General features: G+C 37.0%; 1 protein-coding gene across 2 annotated transcripts; it reads left to right on the forward strand.

Moving 5' to 3' along the window:
* The first annotated feature begins 252 nt into the window (after positions 1 to 252).
* On the forward strand, positions 253 to 19,142 carry LOC124914013 (DNA mismatch repair protein MLH3). Of its 2 annotated transcripts, none has more exons than XR_007096797.1 (26): positions 253 to 366; positions 9,157 to 9,352; positions 9,493 to 9,544; positions 9,751 to 9,798; positions 11,103 to 11,257; positions 11,369 to 11,426; positions 11,908 to 11,965; positions 12,109 to 12,201; positions 12,277 to 12,442; positions 12,530 to 12,545; positions 12,668 to 12,888; positions 13,404 to 13,473; positions 13,570 to 13,647; positions 13,774 to 15,258; positions 15,340 to 15,430; positions 15,502 to 15,599; positions 16,932 to 17,002; positions 17,098 to 17,289; positions 17,656 to 17,700; positions 17,765 to 17,818; positions 17,912 to 18,018; positions 18,091 to 18,139; positions 18,277 to 18,336; positions 18,404 to 18,481; positions 18,574 to 18,659; positions 18,739 to 18,794. XR_007096797.1 is itself a non-coding variant. In XM_047454470.1 (26 exons), the coding sequence occupies exons 2-26, from the start codon at positions 9,227 to 9,229 to the stop codon at positions 18,919 to 18,921; spliced, it is 3,735 nt and encodes a 1,244-aa protein (XP_047310426.1). In that variant the 5' UTR covers positions 253 to 366; positions 9,157 to 9,226; the 3' UTR covers positions 18,922 to 19,142. The 2 variants fall into 2 exon arrangements, 1 of the variants encoding a protein (XP_047310426.1); XM_047454470.1 differs by having other exon boundaries at positions 18,409 to 18,481; positions 18,739 to 19,142.
* The last annotated feature ends 982 nt before the right edge of the window (positions 19,143 to 20,124 follow it).

Below are 20,124 nucleotides of genomic sequence, written 5' to 3' on the forward strand. Positions count from 1 at the left end.
AGATAAACCGACCGATCGTATATATATTTGTTTTTGATATTTTTTAAGTGTTGTCTTTCTCGACTAGTGTAAAAGATAAAGAATTGTTTTGGGACAGATAGATCGACATACTAAACTTATTTTATAACCGACCAAATCGAATCGATATTTAATCGACCATCGATGGACAGAGATTTTGAAAAACATACGATAGGATATATATAATTATTATATTCTTAACGACCGGCTGTAAGAGCATACTCCCGCGCGCCACGGTCGATTATCCTACTCCCTCTAGGAAGGAAGGGCGTCTTCATTCGCAATATACAGCAAGCGAATTGTCGTAAATTACTAAACCCTAACCACAAGATCACTTACCTATTTTTGGGGAAATTTGAGGAAATGACCCCAAAATAAGGCCAAATAGCCGATGGTGCGGCCCACTAATTTTTATAGCGCTGGTGACCCCCAAATTTTTTAATGACCATTTTACCCATGCGTCACGCACCCTCCAGGTGCGTGACGCACCCTGAACCCTATAAAGACTTAATTTTTTTTCATTTTCGTTTCAGTTTCTCTCTCATCCAGCCCGTCTTCTCCGCCGCTCCGCCGTGAAACCCTAATGGTGGCGGAGAAGATTTTCTCTTCTTTTTCAGCGATGAAGAACGAATCGAAGAGGCACCGTCGACCATGGCAACATATTCAACGGCCTATAACTTCGAAGAACATCCAATGGAGACGAGTTTGCACAGCGCTGAGGATTTCGAACAAATTGACATTTCATTCGACCATTCCACTATATTTTGTGTTTATTTCGTTATTGTTTGTTTCGATTTCCTATTCAGTTCGTGTATATTTCATTTACAGAACGTTCCTCATTGATTCGCTGATTCGTTGAATGCAGGTTGTTTGTTTGGTAGGATGCGTCACGTAGGATGCGTCAAGATGGATGCGTCAAGATGGATGCGTCAACATGGATGCGTCAAGATGGATGCGTCAAGATGGATGCGTCAACATGGATGCGTCACGTAGGATGCGTCAAGATGGATGCGTCAACATGGATGCGTCAAGATGGATGCGTCAACTCCGATGCGTCAACTCGGATGCGTCAACTCGGATGCGTCAAGATGGATGCGTCAACTCCGATGCGTCAACTCCGATGCGTCAACTCGGATGCGTCAACTCCGATGCGTCAACTCCGATGCGTCAACTCGGATGCGTCAACTCCGATGCGTCAACTCGGATGCGTCAAGTAGGATACGATGCGTCACATTTATTTTTATTTTATATAAAAACCCAAATAAGCCTCGACCACTATTCATGCTCTCTCTCTCTCTCGCACCCGACGACGCACCTGCCTCGACGACGCACCTGCCTCGACGTCTCTTCCTGCTCGTCTCCGTCTTCATCTTCTCGTTCATTCATTGACTTCATGAGGTTAGTTTTAGTTATGTTTGTTTATGTTCATGTTAGGTTTTAGGGTTGGTTGCTTCTTGTTTGCAAATGGTTCATTCATGGTTTATGTTAGGGTTTAGGGTTGCTTCATGCTTGCAAATGGTTCATGCATGTTTTATGTTATGTTTTTAGGGTTGCTTCTTGCTTTCAAATAGTTCATGCATGTTTTATGTTAGGGTTTTAGGGTAGGTTGCTTCCTGCTTTCAAACGGTTCATGCATGTTTTATGTTAGGAATTAGGGTAGCATGCTTCTTGATTTCAAATGGTTCATGCACGGTTTACGGGTTGGGTTGCGTCAAGCAGCTGCGTCAAGCAACTGCGTCAAGCAACTGCGTCAAGCAGCTGCGTCAAGCAGCTGCTTGACGCATCTGACAGTTGTTTCTAGCTATTTTGACGGTTGCTTTTCTTCTCGTTTGTTTATATTTGTTTTGAAATGTTTTCACAAACATTGTTGTTTTTCTTTTCCCTTTTGTAGATGGCAGACTTCACGGTTTATGATTTTCCTGGTAGGATTTCATTGAAATCTGTTCTAGCCTTGAAAAAAGTATCTGATAGGTTTGAAGCGCTGGGTCTTATGGAGAGGGCTCTAAATTCTCAATTTCAGTATTTATTGAGAGGAGTCCCAGACTTGTTGTTCTCAGGGACCATTTTACATCAGTTGCTGGTTCGGAAGGTGAAGGCCAATTTGAATAGGATGATTTTCAACCTTAATGGGGAGGAATATACTTTTGGTCTGAAAGAGTACGCATTGATTACAGGCCTCAACTTCGACAGATTGCCTGAATACAAAGATGAATGCCGAGGTTGTCCACCCTTGCTGATAAAATATTTCAAAAGGAATACGTCAATTCGAATGATGGATTTGGAATCTATTTTCATGAAATGCACCGATAAGGAAGACGCATGGAAGATCGGGTTGATCTGCTTGATTAACCAGTACCTCTTCTCATATGACCCAAAACGGCTTTTAAATCTCAAAATCATCCATATGGTTGAAGATGTTGAAGATTTCCTCCGATTTCCATGGGGGAAGGTGTCCTTTAGATTCACCATGAGGGGTCTTGACCAGGACATGAAACACCACAGGTCCGTATATATGTCTAGGAAAGGGAGTGGAGTTACTAATTCTTTTGCTTATAACGTGTATGGGTTTGTACTAGCACTACAAGTGTGGAGCTATGAGATCATTCAAAACATGGTCCCTAAATTCGCCACAAGGAAAGACGTTGATGGCCCTTTTCGCCCAAGGATACTGTTGTATCAATCGAAAAGGAAGAATACATTTCAGGAGATGCAATCTGCCTTTAACAGCGCTGTGTTTTCTAAGATGGAAGAGTCCTCCGATGAGACGAGTTTGTACAGTGGGGAGGATTTTGAACACATTAACAATTCATACGATGATTTGTTTGAGGGAGTTACTGATGGGGGAAAAAAGAGAAAGGCTGATGAAGATGTTGCTGAAGATGATGATGAAGATGTTGATGAAGAACCTACTACTGTCCAACCTTCCAAGAGGAAGAGAAATGTTGAATATGATGATATATCCCCCCCCAGCAAAGCAGCCATCAAGCGTCGTAACCTGCGTAACATGAGTCCCCCATCCGCAACTTCAACACCTCCATCATCACCTGCACGTGAACCGGCACCGGCATCTCATGTTCAGATAAAGGATGCCGAAGTGATAAAGAAGGATGTCGAAGAGATAAAGAAAGATGTCGAAGAAATCAAGAGAGACATAAGAGACATCAAATTGAATCAACAAAACTACTTTACGAGGTTTGAAAAGATGATTCTCAGTCTAAGCAACCAGTTCGCCAGCCATTTCACCAACCAGGTAATTCTGTTAGAGCTTTCTGTTTTTTACTACTGTATGTCTTTGACGCCGCTGCTTGACGCAGCTACTTGACACAGCTGCTTGACGCAGCTGCTTGACGCAGCTGCTTGACGCAGCTGCTTGACGCATCTGCTTGACGCATCTGCTTGACGCAGCTGCTTGACGCAGCTGCTTGACGCATCCTTAATTTAAATTCTTTTCACTTTTGTAGCAGGAGCAGAAGGATAATGACATCGGTCTGAATGACAATCGTGACGAAGAGGAAGAAAAGCAGAATGATATTCGTGTTGAAGAAGAGGAAGAAAAGCAGAATGACAAGAATGACATTCGTGACGAAGAAGAGGAGAATGCCATTGGTCTGAATGACATTCTCGATGAAGAAGATGAGCAAAAGGAGAATGAGAAGGTTAATAATGGAGCCATTTTGCAAGACAGTGTTGAATTGGAGCAGAAGAAGATTGAGAATGAGAATGTTGAGGATCCGCCGATAGAGAATGTTGAGGCTGTTGTCGAGAATGAGAATGTTGTCGAGAAAGAGGTCGTTGTCGAGAAAGAGGCCGTTGTTGAGAATGAGAAAGAAGAAGTGGAGATTGAAGAAGGGGAGAAGAAAGAAGAAGTGGAGATTGAAGAAGGGGAGATTGAAGAAGAAGGGGAGAAGAAAGAAGAAGTGGAGAAGAAAGAAGAAGTGGAGAAGAAAGAAGAAGTGAAGAGAAAGCCTATACAAAAGACTTTTCAGAAAAAGGTGGGGAAGAAGGTTGGGAAGAAGAAAGACGAAAATGACGAAGATGAACTGGAAATAGTGAATACTCCTCCTCCTCTTCCTAAGAAAGTCATATTGGTCACGAGAAGGAATAAGAGGCCGAAGAATGATCCAGATTTCACCGACCCCAATCTGAAACAGCCCAAGTTAAAAGATCCTATCACCGTCAATCCACTTCTAAAATATGACGATCAACTTCTTCATCAATTGCAAACATGGCTTAAAGATCCAAAAACTGACAACAACAAAATTGAGCTCCATACTATATTAGGTGATAAGGCATTATTTCGCCGAATGCTAAAAAGGTTCACCTGGCTGACTGATGATGTAAGTAATATTCATGTTAGAATAATTTTAGATTTGCAGATTGTATTTTAAATGTGTTTCTCTTGTGTAGGAAATCGATGCAGGTTGCTTCATTCTGAGAAAAATAGCTTGGGTATATCCAAAGACATATAAGAAGAACTTCTTTATTGGAGATTGTTGGCTCCACACCAGGTTCACTGCTGAGTACGCTGCGTTTAAGAAAAGTCGTATTGAGTTTGACATTGAAAACTTTTTCGAATACTTCTTGGGCGATGAAAGCAACTATAGGAATAGTTGGAAAGTATGCGATGATTTATATATTCCTTGGAACATCAAAGACGTCCACTGGATACTTTGTGTTGTCCGTCTACAGCAATGGCGCGTAGACGTATATGACTGCGATCCTGGATGTTATGCTAATCTTGATGAGTTTGTGCTACCGATGTGCCAAATGATTCCGGTTATATTTGACAAGGCATTGCCTCTTGAAGATAAATAAAGATTTCCTCTGCTCAACCCTGATTCCGTTTTGCCATACACAAGACTTCCAGAGTCAGAAGTTCTCAAAGCAACTAAGAGTGGAGATTGTGGTGTATTTGTACTAATGTATATTGAGTACTTGACTGCAGGTCTGAATCTATCAGAAGTGACCTCAAATCAGATGAAAGCTTGGAGAGAAAAGTGGGCAGTGAGGTTATTTCATGGACTTGTAGATCCATAGGTTATTTATGAAACTTTTGTACTGTTCTGATATCAAATTTTTGTAATGTTAATCTCAAACCTTTGTAATATGGTTGATTTAATGATATCAAATGTTGTTAATGATATATATGTTATTGTTGTTAATGATATCAAATGTTGTTAATGTTGTAAACCATGTCTAATGTAATAGGTTCTGCACTAATGTAAACCATGTTTCGTCAAGCAGCTGCGTCAAGCAACTGCGTCAAGCAACTGCGTCAAGCAGTTTCGTCAAGCAGCTGCGTTACGCAGTTTCGTCAAGCAGCTGCGTTACGCAGTTTCGTCAAGCAGCTGCGTCAAGGAGGAGGAGCAACAACAACTCTTAAGACAACAACAACAGCTGCTTTCTCAGATATTAGCATAGTGTTTCCTCTGACTCTTCGATAAATTTGCCTCATCAATTGTTTCTGAAGCAAGTGATGCTAAAAAAGCTTCTGAGAAAAAGTCCAGAAAACAGAAGTCTTCCAAGGCACAAACCTTACTGAATACAAAAGCAACTGTGCAGCTATCAAAACCCTGATGCAATACAATACACTTTACTGAATCCTTGAATCCTTGATGCAAAAACAACATTAACACCTCCACACAAGACATTTGGTAATAAGTCTACAAAAACAACATTAACACCACAACACAACACTAACAAGTTCATTCTAAGCTAATGGCTCGTAAGATTGAGATGAGGGCTCGTACAGTTGAGATGATGATGGCTCATTCTGCTGAGATGATGAGGGCACATGCTGCTGAGATGATGAGGGCTCATGCTGCTGAGATGATGAGGGCTCATGCTGCTGAGATGATGCTCTTGCTCTTGCGGTAGATGGTGCAGGCATCACTGCTTTGCATGTTGCTCTATTATGTCCTAGACCTGCACATGAACTGCATCGTCTCGGGACCTTACGGACCTCACCTTGGGATGTCCTACGTTTAGTTTGTGGCCGACCTTTCTTAACCTTCACAGGTGGTTTTAGACACACGCGTTGTTTGATAATATCGGGAAGATCCCAATTCTCTTCATCACCAACCGGATAACATGTCTCCGCATATGCATTCAACCAAGATACAGTTGTATAATACCTATGAGAAGGAAAATAAAATGATTAAAAATAGGTTAAATAAATAAGTTCAAAACGATTAAATACCTTGAGCATAAGTCGTAAGGAACCACATTCCTGTGACGGGCAGCAGCCAGTGCATGTGTACAAGGAAGACCGGAGACTTCAAATACCCTACAAGTGCAGTCCTTGTCCTTCAAATTGACTTTATAATGTGCCTCATTATCATGCACATACAACTCAAATCGGTTAAGGGATGATACGGTATAGAATCTTGCTTTCTCAAAACCATCACATAATAACTTTTCATACGTTGGAGATAAAAATTCTTGGTGGTTGGACGCTTTTTCTCTTCTATCATTAAACCACCCTTGTAATGTTGTTCTTAAAGACTCAAGCATTGCTGAAATTGGATACTTTCTGGCTTCCCTGCACTGACTATTCAAACTCTCTGCATAATTGCTTGTGAGTTGATTGTATCGCTTACCGGGGAAATATGCTCTACTCCATCTTTGAAACCCAATCTCTTCCAAATAGGCAGCAATCCTATGATCTTTAACCCTGATCTTGTCAAAAAACCGATTAAATTGGGGGATAGTGTACGCACGAGAAGCCAAATCAAACTCGACATGACAATTATCAGTTTTGAATTTGGCATTAATATTCATCTTTATGTGATACGTGCACGCACCGTGGTCTGCTTCTGGAAAAACAGCACACAAGGCATTGGCTATACTTGGGTGTCTATCGGATACGAAGACGAGATCATCAACTAATCCAATTGCTTCTCTAAGTTTTTGCATGAAATAAGTCCACGAGTTATTATTCTCTGAATCAACAACGCCGAATGCAACAGGATACAGTTGCTCATTGGCATCCAATGCAACAGCCACCAATAGTTGACCTCCCACCTTGTGCTTGAGAAAACTTGCATCAACACACAATACGGGACGACAGAAGGCTTTGAAACCCCTAATTGAGAGGCCTAGAGACATGAACATATATTTGAAGTGCCCGTGCTCGTCTGTCTGAATATCTGTTATGGTACCCGGATTATTCTTCTCCAACATGTATAGGTATGAAGGCAATTTTCCATAGGAATCCTCTACCGATCCTCGCACCGCCGTTAAAGCCGTTTCCCTTGCCCTCCAAGCCTTATTATAAGTCAAAAACATCCCATAATCTGACTGCATGTCTTCAATTATTTTTTTAGGCAAGTGGTTATGGTGATGGTCCATGTACTTACCCTTCATGCACTGCCCAATAACCCATGCCGGTGTTTGCATTTTTTTTTCCGGCCTCGACAAAACTGAGCATGAGTGTTGTCGATTGAATTTCCGAATCTCAAACATCTCGGAAAACTTACCTTTCACAGCACGTAAGCTCCACTTGCATGTCTCATCCATACATTTCACATACCAAAGATGTTTTCGAGACTTTTTCACTTTGAATTCAAAATGATAAGTCATCGCATATTTATATAGCGTCAGTTGAAGTTCTTTTTTAGTATCAAATAACGTACCGACTTCCAATACGGTTTCACTAGTTAACGCCAATGCAAATGAAGGGTCTGTCGGTGATACGTCTGTAGGGTCTGTCGATGGTGTACCCATTGACGCTCTTGCACTAGATGGTGTACCCATTGACGCTCTTGCACTAGATGGTGTACCCATTGACGCTCTTGCACTAGATGGTGTACCCATTGACGCTCTTGCACTAGATGGTGTACCCATTGGTGTAGGTATTGACCGGTGCGGCGTGCGTGCAACTGCTGATGCAGGACTAGTAGTAGCTTGGAAATCACTAACCCGTTCATAATTAAAGTCAATAACGCGTTCATGATTAATCAGTTCATGATGAGCCCGTTCATCTTCTTCTCCTCCTCCTTCATTATCACTTTCAAATAAAATCTGTTGAGAAACAACTCGAGAAACAACGCCGGGTATACTTTTTTGAGTAATGATTGGTAGTGTAGTATCTTGACTTGGGTACTTCTCTACTAATGAGACACAAAGTGGTGACGAACTTCGACCCGATATCAACCGTGATAAATACATGCCCACATCTTTATCTCCCTCAATAACAACAGGGGGAAGTTTTGCAGAAGGATCATACATGACTTTAATCACTAAATCATATGCAGACTTTTGCACGTTAATCGTCTCATAGATTGTATCAACTAATTCAGCAAATGTAGTACATTGAGGTATATCCATGGTTTTGCATGATTGTGCAGAGAAAGACCTGGTACCATTGGCTGCAATTTGCCACTCTCCATTGTACACAACAAATACGTCAGCAAATACTTCAACTGCAATTGAAAAAATGATAGTATCAATCGAGAGACACCGTAACAATGAAATGCAAGTAAAGTGTATGGGGTGCGTTACGCATCTGCGCAACGCAACTACGTGACGCAACTACGTGACGCAACTGCGTTACGCAACTACGTGACGCAACTGCGTTACACACCCAGTTTCCGCCGCGACGGTGGCATTCCACCTACTCATTCCCTAATCACTACACCCTAACAAACAAAGCGTGGAAAGAGAGAAATGAAGAAGGAGAAGAATACCTGTAGCAGCAGAAAGAGACATTGTGAAGGAAGTGGATTCCGCCGTCGTCTTCGTCGGTCGGTGGTTGGGTTTTTTAGAGAGAAGGAGGAGAAGGGAAGTGAAGAAAGAGAAGAAGAAAGAAAGAATGAAGAGAACACACATTTTTTTTATTATATAGTAAGGGCATTGTGGACTTTTCACAATGCCCTCAGGTGCGTCACGCAACGGGAGGGTGCGTGACGCAACGGAGGTATTTTCGGCAGAAAATTATTTGGGGGTCACCAGCGCTATAAAAATTAGTGGGCCGCACCATCGGCTATTTGGCCTTATTTTGGGGTCATTTCCTCAAATTTCCCTATTTTTGAGGTTGGCGCTCCAAATCAAACCTCGCTTTATTTTGCATGAGTGTCCATTTCTTGTTAGGGGGAATCACAACTATTATTTTACTCTTTTACGTACTTGTTTGCTTGTAGAAATCTTATGTGAGCCGATTTGTGAACATTCAATTGAAAAGTGTTGTACTTAACAAGGTAGAAAGAAAATGCGAGAAATCAGGCGGTTACCAGAGTCTGTTCGCCATTCCGTTCGCTCCGGAATCATATTTTACGACTTGACAAGAGTAGTAGAAGAGCTCATATACAACAGCCTTGACGCCTCCGCTACCAAGGTGACCGTTTTTATATACATGCTCCTACTGCGTGAAAAGGGTTTTACCTTTTCAATAGGATATGAAGTTCTTCTCAATGTAAGGTATTACATTCTGGCCTTTGAAGTTGTCAAAACTGATATAGGTTTTTATCTTATTAGGTATCTGTTACTGTTGGAACTGGTATCTGTTTTGTTAAAGTAGCTGATAATGGTAAGATTTCTTCCTTATTTATCATTTACTTCTCATCACTGATCATGATCATTCACCACTGTTCTTATCACAAACAGTATTGCCCTTTCACCAAAAGAAAAGTACATTTGCATCACTTTAGTTGCTTAGGTCTGACACCTGCATCTTATTGTTATTGGGTTTCTTTTTTGTGTGTGTATGTTATGTAAAATTTCAATTACTTTCAGGACATGGGATTACAAGAGAAGGACTGGTTTTGTTGGGGGAGAGATATGGTAATCATTCATGTCTTTGTCATTTTTCCTCTGAGGTTGTTGATTTGTGAGACCATTTCATAACTTGGCTCATTGTCATGTTTCGTATTGCTTCTTAAAAGCTGATAATTGGCTGTTTTGTTATCAAACTTTGATTGTGACATGAAAAATCTACATTTGTTATGTTTGTGAAAACTCACAATGATCTAACAAATAATATGATTATAATCCAAAAAATATTTGATGATAATTGTGAAAAAAATCTCTATACCAAATTAACTAGAAAAATATACTATAATTTGGATCATAATCTAAAAATAATTTGTATACCAAATGAAGCAACGAAAATCACATTATAATTTTGTTAATTCTAGAAAAAATAATTTGATTATGATCCAGAAAAAAATCTTATATCAAACAAATAAAAATCACTTTCAGTTTTAACTTTGGTGATTTTCTAATGTGATCTTAATTGTGACAGTTAGTGTGAGAAAATATCAATTTCCAAATAGGCTCTGGTTTATAAATTCTATAAAAATGGAAATGCCCAATATTTACACAAATACATATCCATTGATTCCTCCTTGCTCATTGTTTTTTGGTCCAACAACATTTTCTTGTTTATTGGTTATTTAGTTGTTAATCACCGAAGTTACCTCCTTTTTCTTTGTCTAATTAGTCAGTTCAACTTTTTTTTTCATGTGTCTGGTGCTTTTTGTTGTTGAGATTGATGTTTGTGAAGAATATGTTCACCTTTTGCCCATATTTTCTTAGAGAGTTTTTCCCTCGTGAAGCATGCATTCTTGTTTGGAAACACTATTAATCTAGACATTGAGAAAGAATATGTTGCTATATGTAGGACGTGATGACCAAAATATTCCTGATCTGTGATTATGCAAGTATGTGAGCTTGCTGAAGAGAGAATATGCTTTTATGTGGCGTAGTTTTGTATGTTCTTGTTATGTGCTTTTCTTAATTGGCCTTAACATCCTCTCTTTTTGATTAATTGTCTACACACTTTCTCTTCATCCAAATCTTTGTCCAGAGGATGGTGTAGGTTAATCTTTTACCTATAATCCTAAGGTGTGTGTGTAGATTTTACCTAGTACACGTTATTGTGGCTAAAATTTTACCTAAACTCCTAGGGTTTATACAGACTTCATATTTCAGTATGTTTTTTGCTCTATGGGAACATTTGCAGATGTACTGTACATGATGTATTTCATTCCTTTTGTATTTTTTTAGTAGGAATAACTATAGATTACTTTCTATGGATATGTCTCATAATATCTTGTTCTTGACATCTATCACTGTGTGCTTGTCAGCAACATCAAAATTTGATAACTGGGATGGTAAAGATGATTTTAATGGAAGCTTTGGCCTTAGAGGAGAATCTTTAAGCTCAATGTCTGATATTTCCCTACTAGAAATAGTTACAAGAACACATGGGAGACCACATGGTTACAGCAAGGTTATGAAGGTTATGTGATTCATCATTCTCTTGATATCGAGCCTCCATAATCACTTCCTGTAATCTTTGTCTGCTTATTTTAGTATTAATGGAGGTTGATTCTCCTTCCATTCTTCACAGGGATGCAAATGTTTGTTTCTTGGAATTGATGATAGCAGACATGACATAGGCACAACAGGTAAAAGCTGTCTGTCTATTTTGGCCTCATTCCAATTAGAGAATGTAACTATTATGAAGCCATTTAGGCATGTTTTCTACCTTTTTTTTGTTAATAATCCTGCCCTAGCACAGAGAAGAAAAACACATAGGATTCAGAATCCTTTCCTCCTTGATTACATGTGATGGTTTCTCAAAAGAATTGTTAAGCATTCGCCATAGAGCCGGTTGTAGATTTTTTTTGTTGCTGAAAGCTGGTTCTAGAAGTTATCAGCATGATCTTGGTGACTTTGGTGAGTGACTGACTGAATCAGTCCCTTCATCAGGATATAGCTCATTTTACTTGTCCAGTAGATATATCTTTCTGCAATGCGTCCAGGAATCTGCAATAGAGATAGCAGGAGATGTTCCTTTTTTTTTCTTTTCTTTTCTTTTCTGGCTCCTTTTTGTTAAGGGTGTTCAATTTATCAACTGTGGAGTTCCTGAGAGTAGTATTCTTGCAGTTACTGCTCGTGATATATTTTATAATCAACCAGTTCGGCGGAAGCAAGTGGTATCCAGGTTCTAATTTATTAGCTTCTTGTTTTTCTTTGGATTGAGATATTACTGATGATGCCCATATTAAATTATATTTGGCATGGTAAATTTGGTTTATGGTAATGGTTTAAACTGATTGAATTTTTGCAATCCAATCTAATTTGAAGCCCGAAGAAGGTCCTTCATTCAGTCAAAAGTTGTGTGCTAAAGATTGCGCTAGTACATCCAAGAGTTTGTTTCAGATTGGTTGCCACCGAAGAGTAATCTTCTAAATTGGACAATGAACCTCGTGAAATGCTCGATTGTTAATTGAAATTTTCTATTATCTTCTGCAGTGATGTTGAACTATTGGTTTCAAATCCATCTTCTTCTCCTTTGTCTCTGTTGACAAGTGCTTTTGGAAACGAGGCTTCCAGTTCTCTTCATGAATTGGATGTTTCTGATGGTGTGTTGAAGCTTTCTGGATATATATCTATTCCTCGTGATACTATTTCTGAGAAGGTATGATGAAAGTGATCATTCATAAAGTTTCTTCTCTGCTCCGTACCCATGAAACAAGTCTAGACGTTACATGGTTATTTATTGCAGGCCTTCCAATATGTATGTATCCGCCATCTTATATTTATCATTGATTTATATTTGAACTTGAACATATCATATTCTTCTGGGAAGGCAACGGCCCATAGCCAGGACATGGTTATAGTTGTTCTTTGACTGCAACTCCAGATATCAATTCACGATACATTGACAAAGGTCAGATCCACAAACTGTTAAATCTCCTGGCCATGAATTTCAGCCATTCAGCTATTTCAAAGCCTGTGATTGAGTCACCTAATGGGAAACGAAAGAGATCTGAAGCTCATTTGACATATCTTCTGAACTTAAGTTGTCCACCATCTTGTTATGAAATCAATATTGAGCCATCGAAAGCAACTGCTGAATTCAAGGCAAGACATTTTTTGTGGAAGTGAATCTGATGTGTATGATATGTAATAAATATTATTATTATTATAATTTATATAGGAAGCTATAGGCAATTAGTAGTTAGTTAAATGAGTAGAAGATATTAACAGTTATTTATCATTTGGTCGTTATTTTTTCAGTTATGATTAATTAGTATAAATTAGTATTTTGTAATTGATCTGTGCATTGAACTTGAGTAGTTTGATTCCTCTTCTCATCTAGGCTTTGTGTTGTTCTTCTGAGCCTCTCATCGCTTTTATTTGTTCTTCTCATCTTTGGCTTATGCTTTTCGGATGAATAACCTGGAAGGCTAGATTTTGCTCTTTTGAAAAGATGTTCTCTATGAAACTTGGTTTGTCCACAATAATGATTCAACTGATAAATTTAGTATTAAAAAGTAACAATCAAAGTTATCTCGTTTTTTTCTCCTTTTGCATAAATATTACAGTTTCCGTTATCTTTGTCTTCTTTTTGCTTGACATATTTGGTTTCCTTTCAGGACTGGTCTCCAATTCTTTCTTTAATTGAGAAAGTTGTACCCAAGTTCTGGAGAGAAATCATTTATCATGGTAAGCTGATAAGATTGTAGCTTTATAAGCGTTCCTTAATTTTGTTTCAACTAATTGACACACATTAAATCATTTGTATCATGTGTATTTTTGAAGATGATGCACCCACTTATGATTATATTTCCAGAAAACGTAATTCAAGTATGAGAACCCATAATGCAACAGGGGAACAAAGTAAGCTCACTCTTATCTTCATTCCTTAATAGCCTTTCCATGCCACACAGTTAGAGGAAAACAGTAATATTGTTCACTCAGGTCCTTGTTTAAAGATCTAATTTTTATTTGATTATTTGTTTGCAGGCTTTACTGGAGAACACTCTTCCTCAGAGAGAATGGGAGAGATGCAGTATTTGAGTTCTTCTTTAAGCCTTTTCTCTCCCAAGCTTGGAGTTCTAGACAAAGAGTATGATCACATGACTAGCTGGGAAAATGATACTCCCAGTTGGATGTCTTCAAGAAATGTAGAACAATTGGAACATGAAAGCCATCGAGGAGTTCATCAAGCAGTCTATTCATTGAAGCCGTATTGTGAATTGCATACCACATCTATAATAGCTGACCAAGAAAGTGACTATGAGACACAGGAATTTGATGATAGATTCTTCTCTTCTGATAATCATTTATTGGGGAAGGGTCGTCTTTGGTGTACCAGATTGGAGAATTCTAAACAGAGTGATGATGCCAACATAAGCAATGTATTATCTGAGACTGAGTTGCCCTTTAAGAATTTTGTGAGTTGTAACAGGGAGAAAACAGTTCATGAGGAAATGAGAAAACCTTTCCTAAAGAGCTGCTCCTCACAAAGAGGCCCACAACTTGATAAATATACATATTTAAACACTAATGAAAGTACTGATGTTCATGGATCTAGAGCTAAACGAAAATGGTTTAACAATGAGGACTGGATAGATCCTAGAAGCTTGGAGGACCTTGAACTTGATCAGAGGTCTTGTTTTTCGCCAAGGTCTGGGTTGAATGTTGATGAAGCTACAACTTTGTATTCTCCTGATATCCAAACTTCTTATGACAAAGCTCCAGAGATGAATTTTGTCTCAAGAAATTCATCAAAATCACGGGAACTTGATGCATGTCATTTAAAATTGGATATTGATCTTCACTCAGACTCAGAAGAAAGTATGGAACCAGTTGAGTTTTTTCATGGTCCCTTTAACTCTCAATGGCCACATATAATGTTAGATTCACCGTGCACTACAAAATCTCAAGAAATAAGCCACATTGTTGGGGACAGGACTTTAGAAGTAAGTGTCGAATGTGATAAGCGTGCTAGCTCTTGGTTGAGGGTAGATAACAACTTTCAGGATTCTGTGCTTTGTTGCAATGATGATGAGACGAACAGGTTGGATAGAAAATATAGTTCATTGTCAAGAAAAACAAGCCCTTCCTTGAATTTTGAGAGATTTCGCCATAAAGACAATACATGTGATTCTCTCCAACTGCAGAATCTGGATAAAGATATCTTCCTTGAATGTTCTGAATTATATGGTCTCAGCTCTGGAAAATTGTGGAGAAAAGATGTTGCTAGTAGGCAACTAGATGGGTCTTGTCTCATTTCTTCAACAGCAAATTCCAAAAAGAATGAAAATGTAAGAGATTGTACTCAATATGCAAGAAAGAACCCTGTTCAGAATCGAAGGCATGGAAGAAGTCTCTCAGCTCCTCCATCCTATAGAAGCAAGAAGAAATTCTTTACCCTGAGTGATTATTTCACTATAGAAGAAGGGAATGCCAATATACAGACAACTCATGAGGCCAACAAGTTTCCAGGTAGTCATGAAATGCTTGGCTTGTCTAGCATTTCATAACTGTTGAGATGAGATATTATTTATGCATTTGCCTGCTCTGCAGAAGCAAGCAATGTGACGCAATTGCAAAACATATCCAGCATAGAACAGCACTCGGAACCTAATTCCATGGAAGAACCCACTCCATATCTTAGGTATTATAACTTTTGAAGACATAATAGTGAAAGTAAAATTCCGCATTCACTTTTAGTTATGTTGCTTTCAGGCCAGTTGATAAGAGAAGACTAAATGTGGAAGAGGAAAAATATGAGGTGGATGAAGAGTTAAAAAGCTTTCAACATTATCATAGGGATTCTTCTGAAGGTAACCTTCTTTTATTTCTTTTCTGTGATAAGTTTGAAGCAGAAAGTACAGCTTGTACAACTTCAGTGCTTCTTAGGGGTGAGCAAATAGGTAAACCCTTCTCATATTCAACCCAAACTAAATTTACCCAACTCAGGTTCTACTCATTATAATGGGTTGGTGTATAAAAAAAAAATATTAATATATTCATTCAATCTCAACTAACTAGCGAAGTCTTTTGATGATCATTCCATATGGCCGGGTCTCATTTTCTCTCTAATTTTTTGGAAAATCCGAAATGGGTGATTATAGATATAAAAATGGTCGTTGAGCAAACGATAAAGACTATGTACAAATGTTCAAAATTCTTATTTCGTGGTGGGGATGGCTCTAGAGCGAAGAGTCCTCACTGAAGACCTAGACTTTATTTGGGTAACCCAAAATGAACCCAAGCGAACTCACAATCCCCAACAAAAAAAAATACAAAATATTCGGCTAAAAAATAGTACTTTTTTAGGGTAAAAAAAAAGAAATTTCGGGTAACCTTGAACCCATCCCAATCCAAAGTGTCTACCCAAATTACTCAATTTGGAATTGGAGATTGAGTTTTGGGTTGACCCAGTTAGGGGTGAGCAAATGGATAAATCCAATCCATTTTACCTGATCCATATTAAATCCAAATTATATTTATACAATCTGATAATCCAAACCGTTATATTGATTATGGATTTGATTTGGATTGTATTGGGTATGGTTTGAATAATTCAATTCAACATTTTTTTGTCATTCTTTACTAGGTTTATTTATTTTACTCTCTTTTTGTTTTGTTAGTTAATGTTTAATAAGTTCATTTTACACTTAATTCAGAAAAAAAAAATTACTGTTAAATTTAAATTTGTTAATAATATATTTTATTATAATTAAATTTTATCTGTGCAATAGTAACTCTAAATTTATTTTATTTACTAAAAAGAAACCTCTAATTTTTTAATAAAATGGATGAAGTATGTTGACTAAATATAAATTTGATGGTTACGAAGAAAGAAAACAAAATTATGACCTACTTCATGCTAAAAAAGTAGAGATAAATAATATATTTTGGTGAAATATAGTCTAGTAAAAAACAAATTTGGAAAATATATTTTGTTTGGATAATCCTAATCCAATCCAAAGAACTCAATCCAATAGCTAATCTAAATTAGTATTTCGGATTAATCCGTGAAATGCTCAGCCCAGTATTTTCTCACCCCTCCTCATCCTCTTAGATAATGAAGTGATTAAGTTTTATTTGAGTTCTCTTCATGGATAACATGTGTTAGTATTATAAAGAATGGGTTTAATCTCATTTCTTAGATCCATTCAAGGAAATTGAAGAACCGGTTGATCCTGGTTTGAAGTGGCGCACGGGTTTTCCTCTGAATACAGTTAAGTGTTTTTTTAGTTCCTAGGGTGTTTGGCTTCCATTGCTTTGAGTTGTTTTCCAATGAGTGAAACAAGTAATTGTTTCCTTGATTTACAGGAAGGGGAAAAATCACTAAGGCACGAAGATCCTATACTTAATGTTACCTCTGGAATCTTGCATTTAGCTGGTGACTCACTGGTACCTGACTCTATCAATAGAAGCATTCTGGATAATGCCAGAGTCCTTCAGCAGGTGGACAAGAAATTTATCCCAGTTGTTGGTGGCGATGTACTTGCTTTAATTGATCAGGTTTTAAACTGCTTATCTTTGTACTCTGTCCTTCCATCTTGCCTATATTCACAACAGATCAATCACACTTGGGTCTCATAACAGCCCCATTTGGATATAATTGATAACATATTTAGGTGTTTTTGATTACTTTTGTTTGTGAATTTCTTTAAGAATTTGAGAAATAAGTATAGTAGATGATTTGACATTTATGAGTTAGTAAATAAAAAATTGAGAAACTGATATACACTGGTACATGAACTTGCGCGAGAAGTCTAGCCCATTCGTATATAGTTCACATGCGTTATGAAGGCAATTTGATTAAATTGGGTAACTTACTATAGCTGCATTATGAATGAATTTACAAGTAGTCGTCTTCTTCTACAGCATGCTGCTGATGAAAGAATCCGCCTGGAAGATTTACGAGTGAAGGTATCATGCTTTCTTTCTCTTTAACACTGAAGGATCTAGTAGCTAAGAATCAGAAATTTGACAGGTACTATCTGGAAAAATGAAGACAGTGGCCCATCTGAATGCAGAGCAAACTTTGGTACATGAATTTGAATGTCAGTCTTGAGGATTCCTCTGTTTTCTTCATTTATTTTTGACATGGTTTTCGTTGTTTCTGTCAAACGTGCAATAGGTCTTGCCTGAAATTGGGTACCAGTTGTTGCAAAATTATGCTGAGCAGATAAAGAATTGGGGTTGGATCTGCAATATTCATTCTCAGGAATCAGAATCCTTCAAAAAGTATTGATTTTTCTTAATAAAACTTAGTATGTCTATAAACATCGAGTTTCTATTATTGACCTCCTTTTTCAGGAGTCTGAATCTTCTACATAGGCAGGCGTCAGGTGTCACACTCCTTGCAGTAAGGAATCGTTTTTGTTCTATAAACATTCAGTTTCCATTGTACTATTGTAGTCAAATAACTCTGTTTGAAGTAATTACGATGAGTATGCATTTGGGGCATATAATAGTGTCTTAATTTGTAACAAACAAACACAGGTACCTTGTATATTGGGAGTCAAATTAAGTGACGTAGATCTTCTAGAATTTCTTCAACAGGTAATGCGAAATCATATATTGCATCTATTCCAACTCAAGTTTTGAATTATATATATGAACTGTGAAGTGCAGTTGTCAGATACAGATGGATCGTCAAGTATACCACCTTCAGTTCATAGGGTTCTTAATTCTAAAGCATGCAGGGGTAAAAATAAATTATATTTTGATCTTCTATATATAAAAGAAAAATGATTATTCGCTTGTCCTTAACTGGTGTGATGGTTTATTTATTATAAGGTGCTATAATGTTTGGAGATACATTGTTGCCTTCAGAATGTTCCCTGATTGTTGAAGAACTGAAGCAAACCTCACAATGTTTCCAAGTAAGTTGATGATCTAATGAGTAATAAAATAGTCTCCTCTAAGAGTGAGGGGTTGAATACTTGAATGTTAATTGTGCAGTGCGCACACGGGAGACCGACAACTGTCCCTTTGATAAACTTAAAGTCATTGCATAAACAAATATTAGCTAATAATCTCGAGCCCGTGAATGAAGGAGAAATATTGTCTTGGCATGGTTTGCGCAAGCACGAAGTCTGTCTGGAACGTGCAATTCGTCGCCTTTCTGTTTGTCAGAAAGATTAAACCAGGGAAATTACTACTACCATCTACAGAAGAGATCAAGAATAATGTGAATAGGTACGCACTGTACTACAACTAATACAGTTCCTTTCATTTTTGATCAAAATAGATGCACCCTTTCAAACAAACATATATAAGTGTGTTTGGTAAGAATTAAGGAATATGACTATTGGTATATATATGTATATACCATAAGAAACCAAATATTTCAGGACGGTAGAGTGTTAGCCATCTCGGAAATAAAGTCGGGTCACAAAAAAAAATCTATATACCATCCCGAAAATAAATTTGGTTCATAGAAAAAAAAAACTATATACCATCCCGAAAATAAAATTGGTCACAAAAAAATCTATTTACCAACAGTAAAACATGATGTTTGGTAGGTAACAAAGACTTTTTGTTATAGCACTTAACTTTTATTAATATTAATATTATATAATAATAAATATATATTTTATTTACACTACAAAAATTATGATATTTTGTAATAGTGTTCTTTTCGACTGAAATAGCATTAAAATTAGTATTTATCAACTAATTTAGTCACTTTGAGAACAATTCTAATATAATCAGCAATGTTACATAAATCAGATGCGGTTATGAAGTTGCAGATTTTGTAACCTATGTTGTCACTATTTTTACAATTATACTTGTAACTAGACTTTAGCCATTTTTATTTCAATATATATTATTCAAATTAGTATTCAAAACATTATTTACATGATAGATTTTATTAATGTTATTTTGTATTTTACAACTTATTTTGGAATAATTATTATAATATTATTTATTAATGACTTGTTTATTAATGACTTATTTATTAATAACTTATTTATATTTTTCAACAAAAAAATATATATTAATATTTAAGTTGGTAAAAATATTTCTTAAAATGTAATTAGTCAAATGTTCTACAATTATGTTTGCAATCATTTCATTTATCTTATAAATATAATGATTTTAAATGTAACTTATTTTACCATTCAAGCAATTATATATTTTTAGTATAGCAACTAATTTTCAAACTTCACTTGTAATATCATTTGTAATTAATATCTAATTTTTAATATTTTATTAATTTTATTTACTGCTATATATTTTGTAATATATATATAATTTATATTTTTCATTTTAACACTAACTTTAGTCATTTCATTTATAATATTATTTACAATAAATTTACATTATATATTTAAGTTTTTTTTT

Source organism: Impatiens glandulifera, chromosome 9, assembly GCF_907164915.1.
Source record: "Impatiens glandulifera chromosome 9, dImpGla2.1, whole genome shotgun sequence".
NCBI classification, from domain to species: Eukaryota; Viridiplantae; Streptophyta; class Magnoliopsida; order Ericales; family Balsaminaceae; genus Impatiens; species Impatiens glandulifera.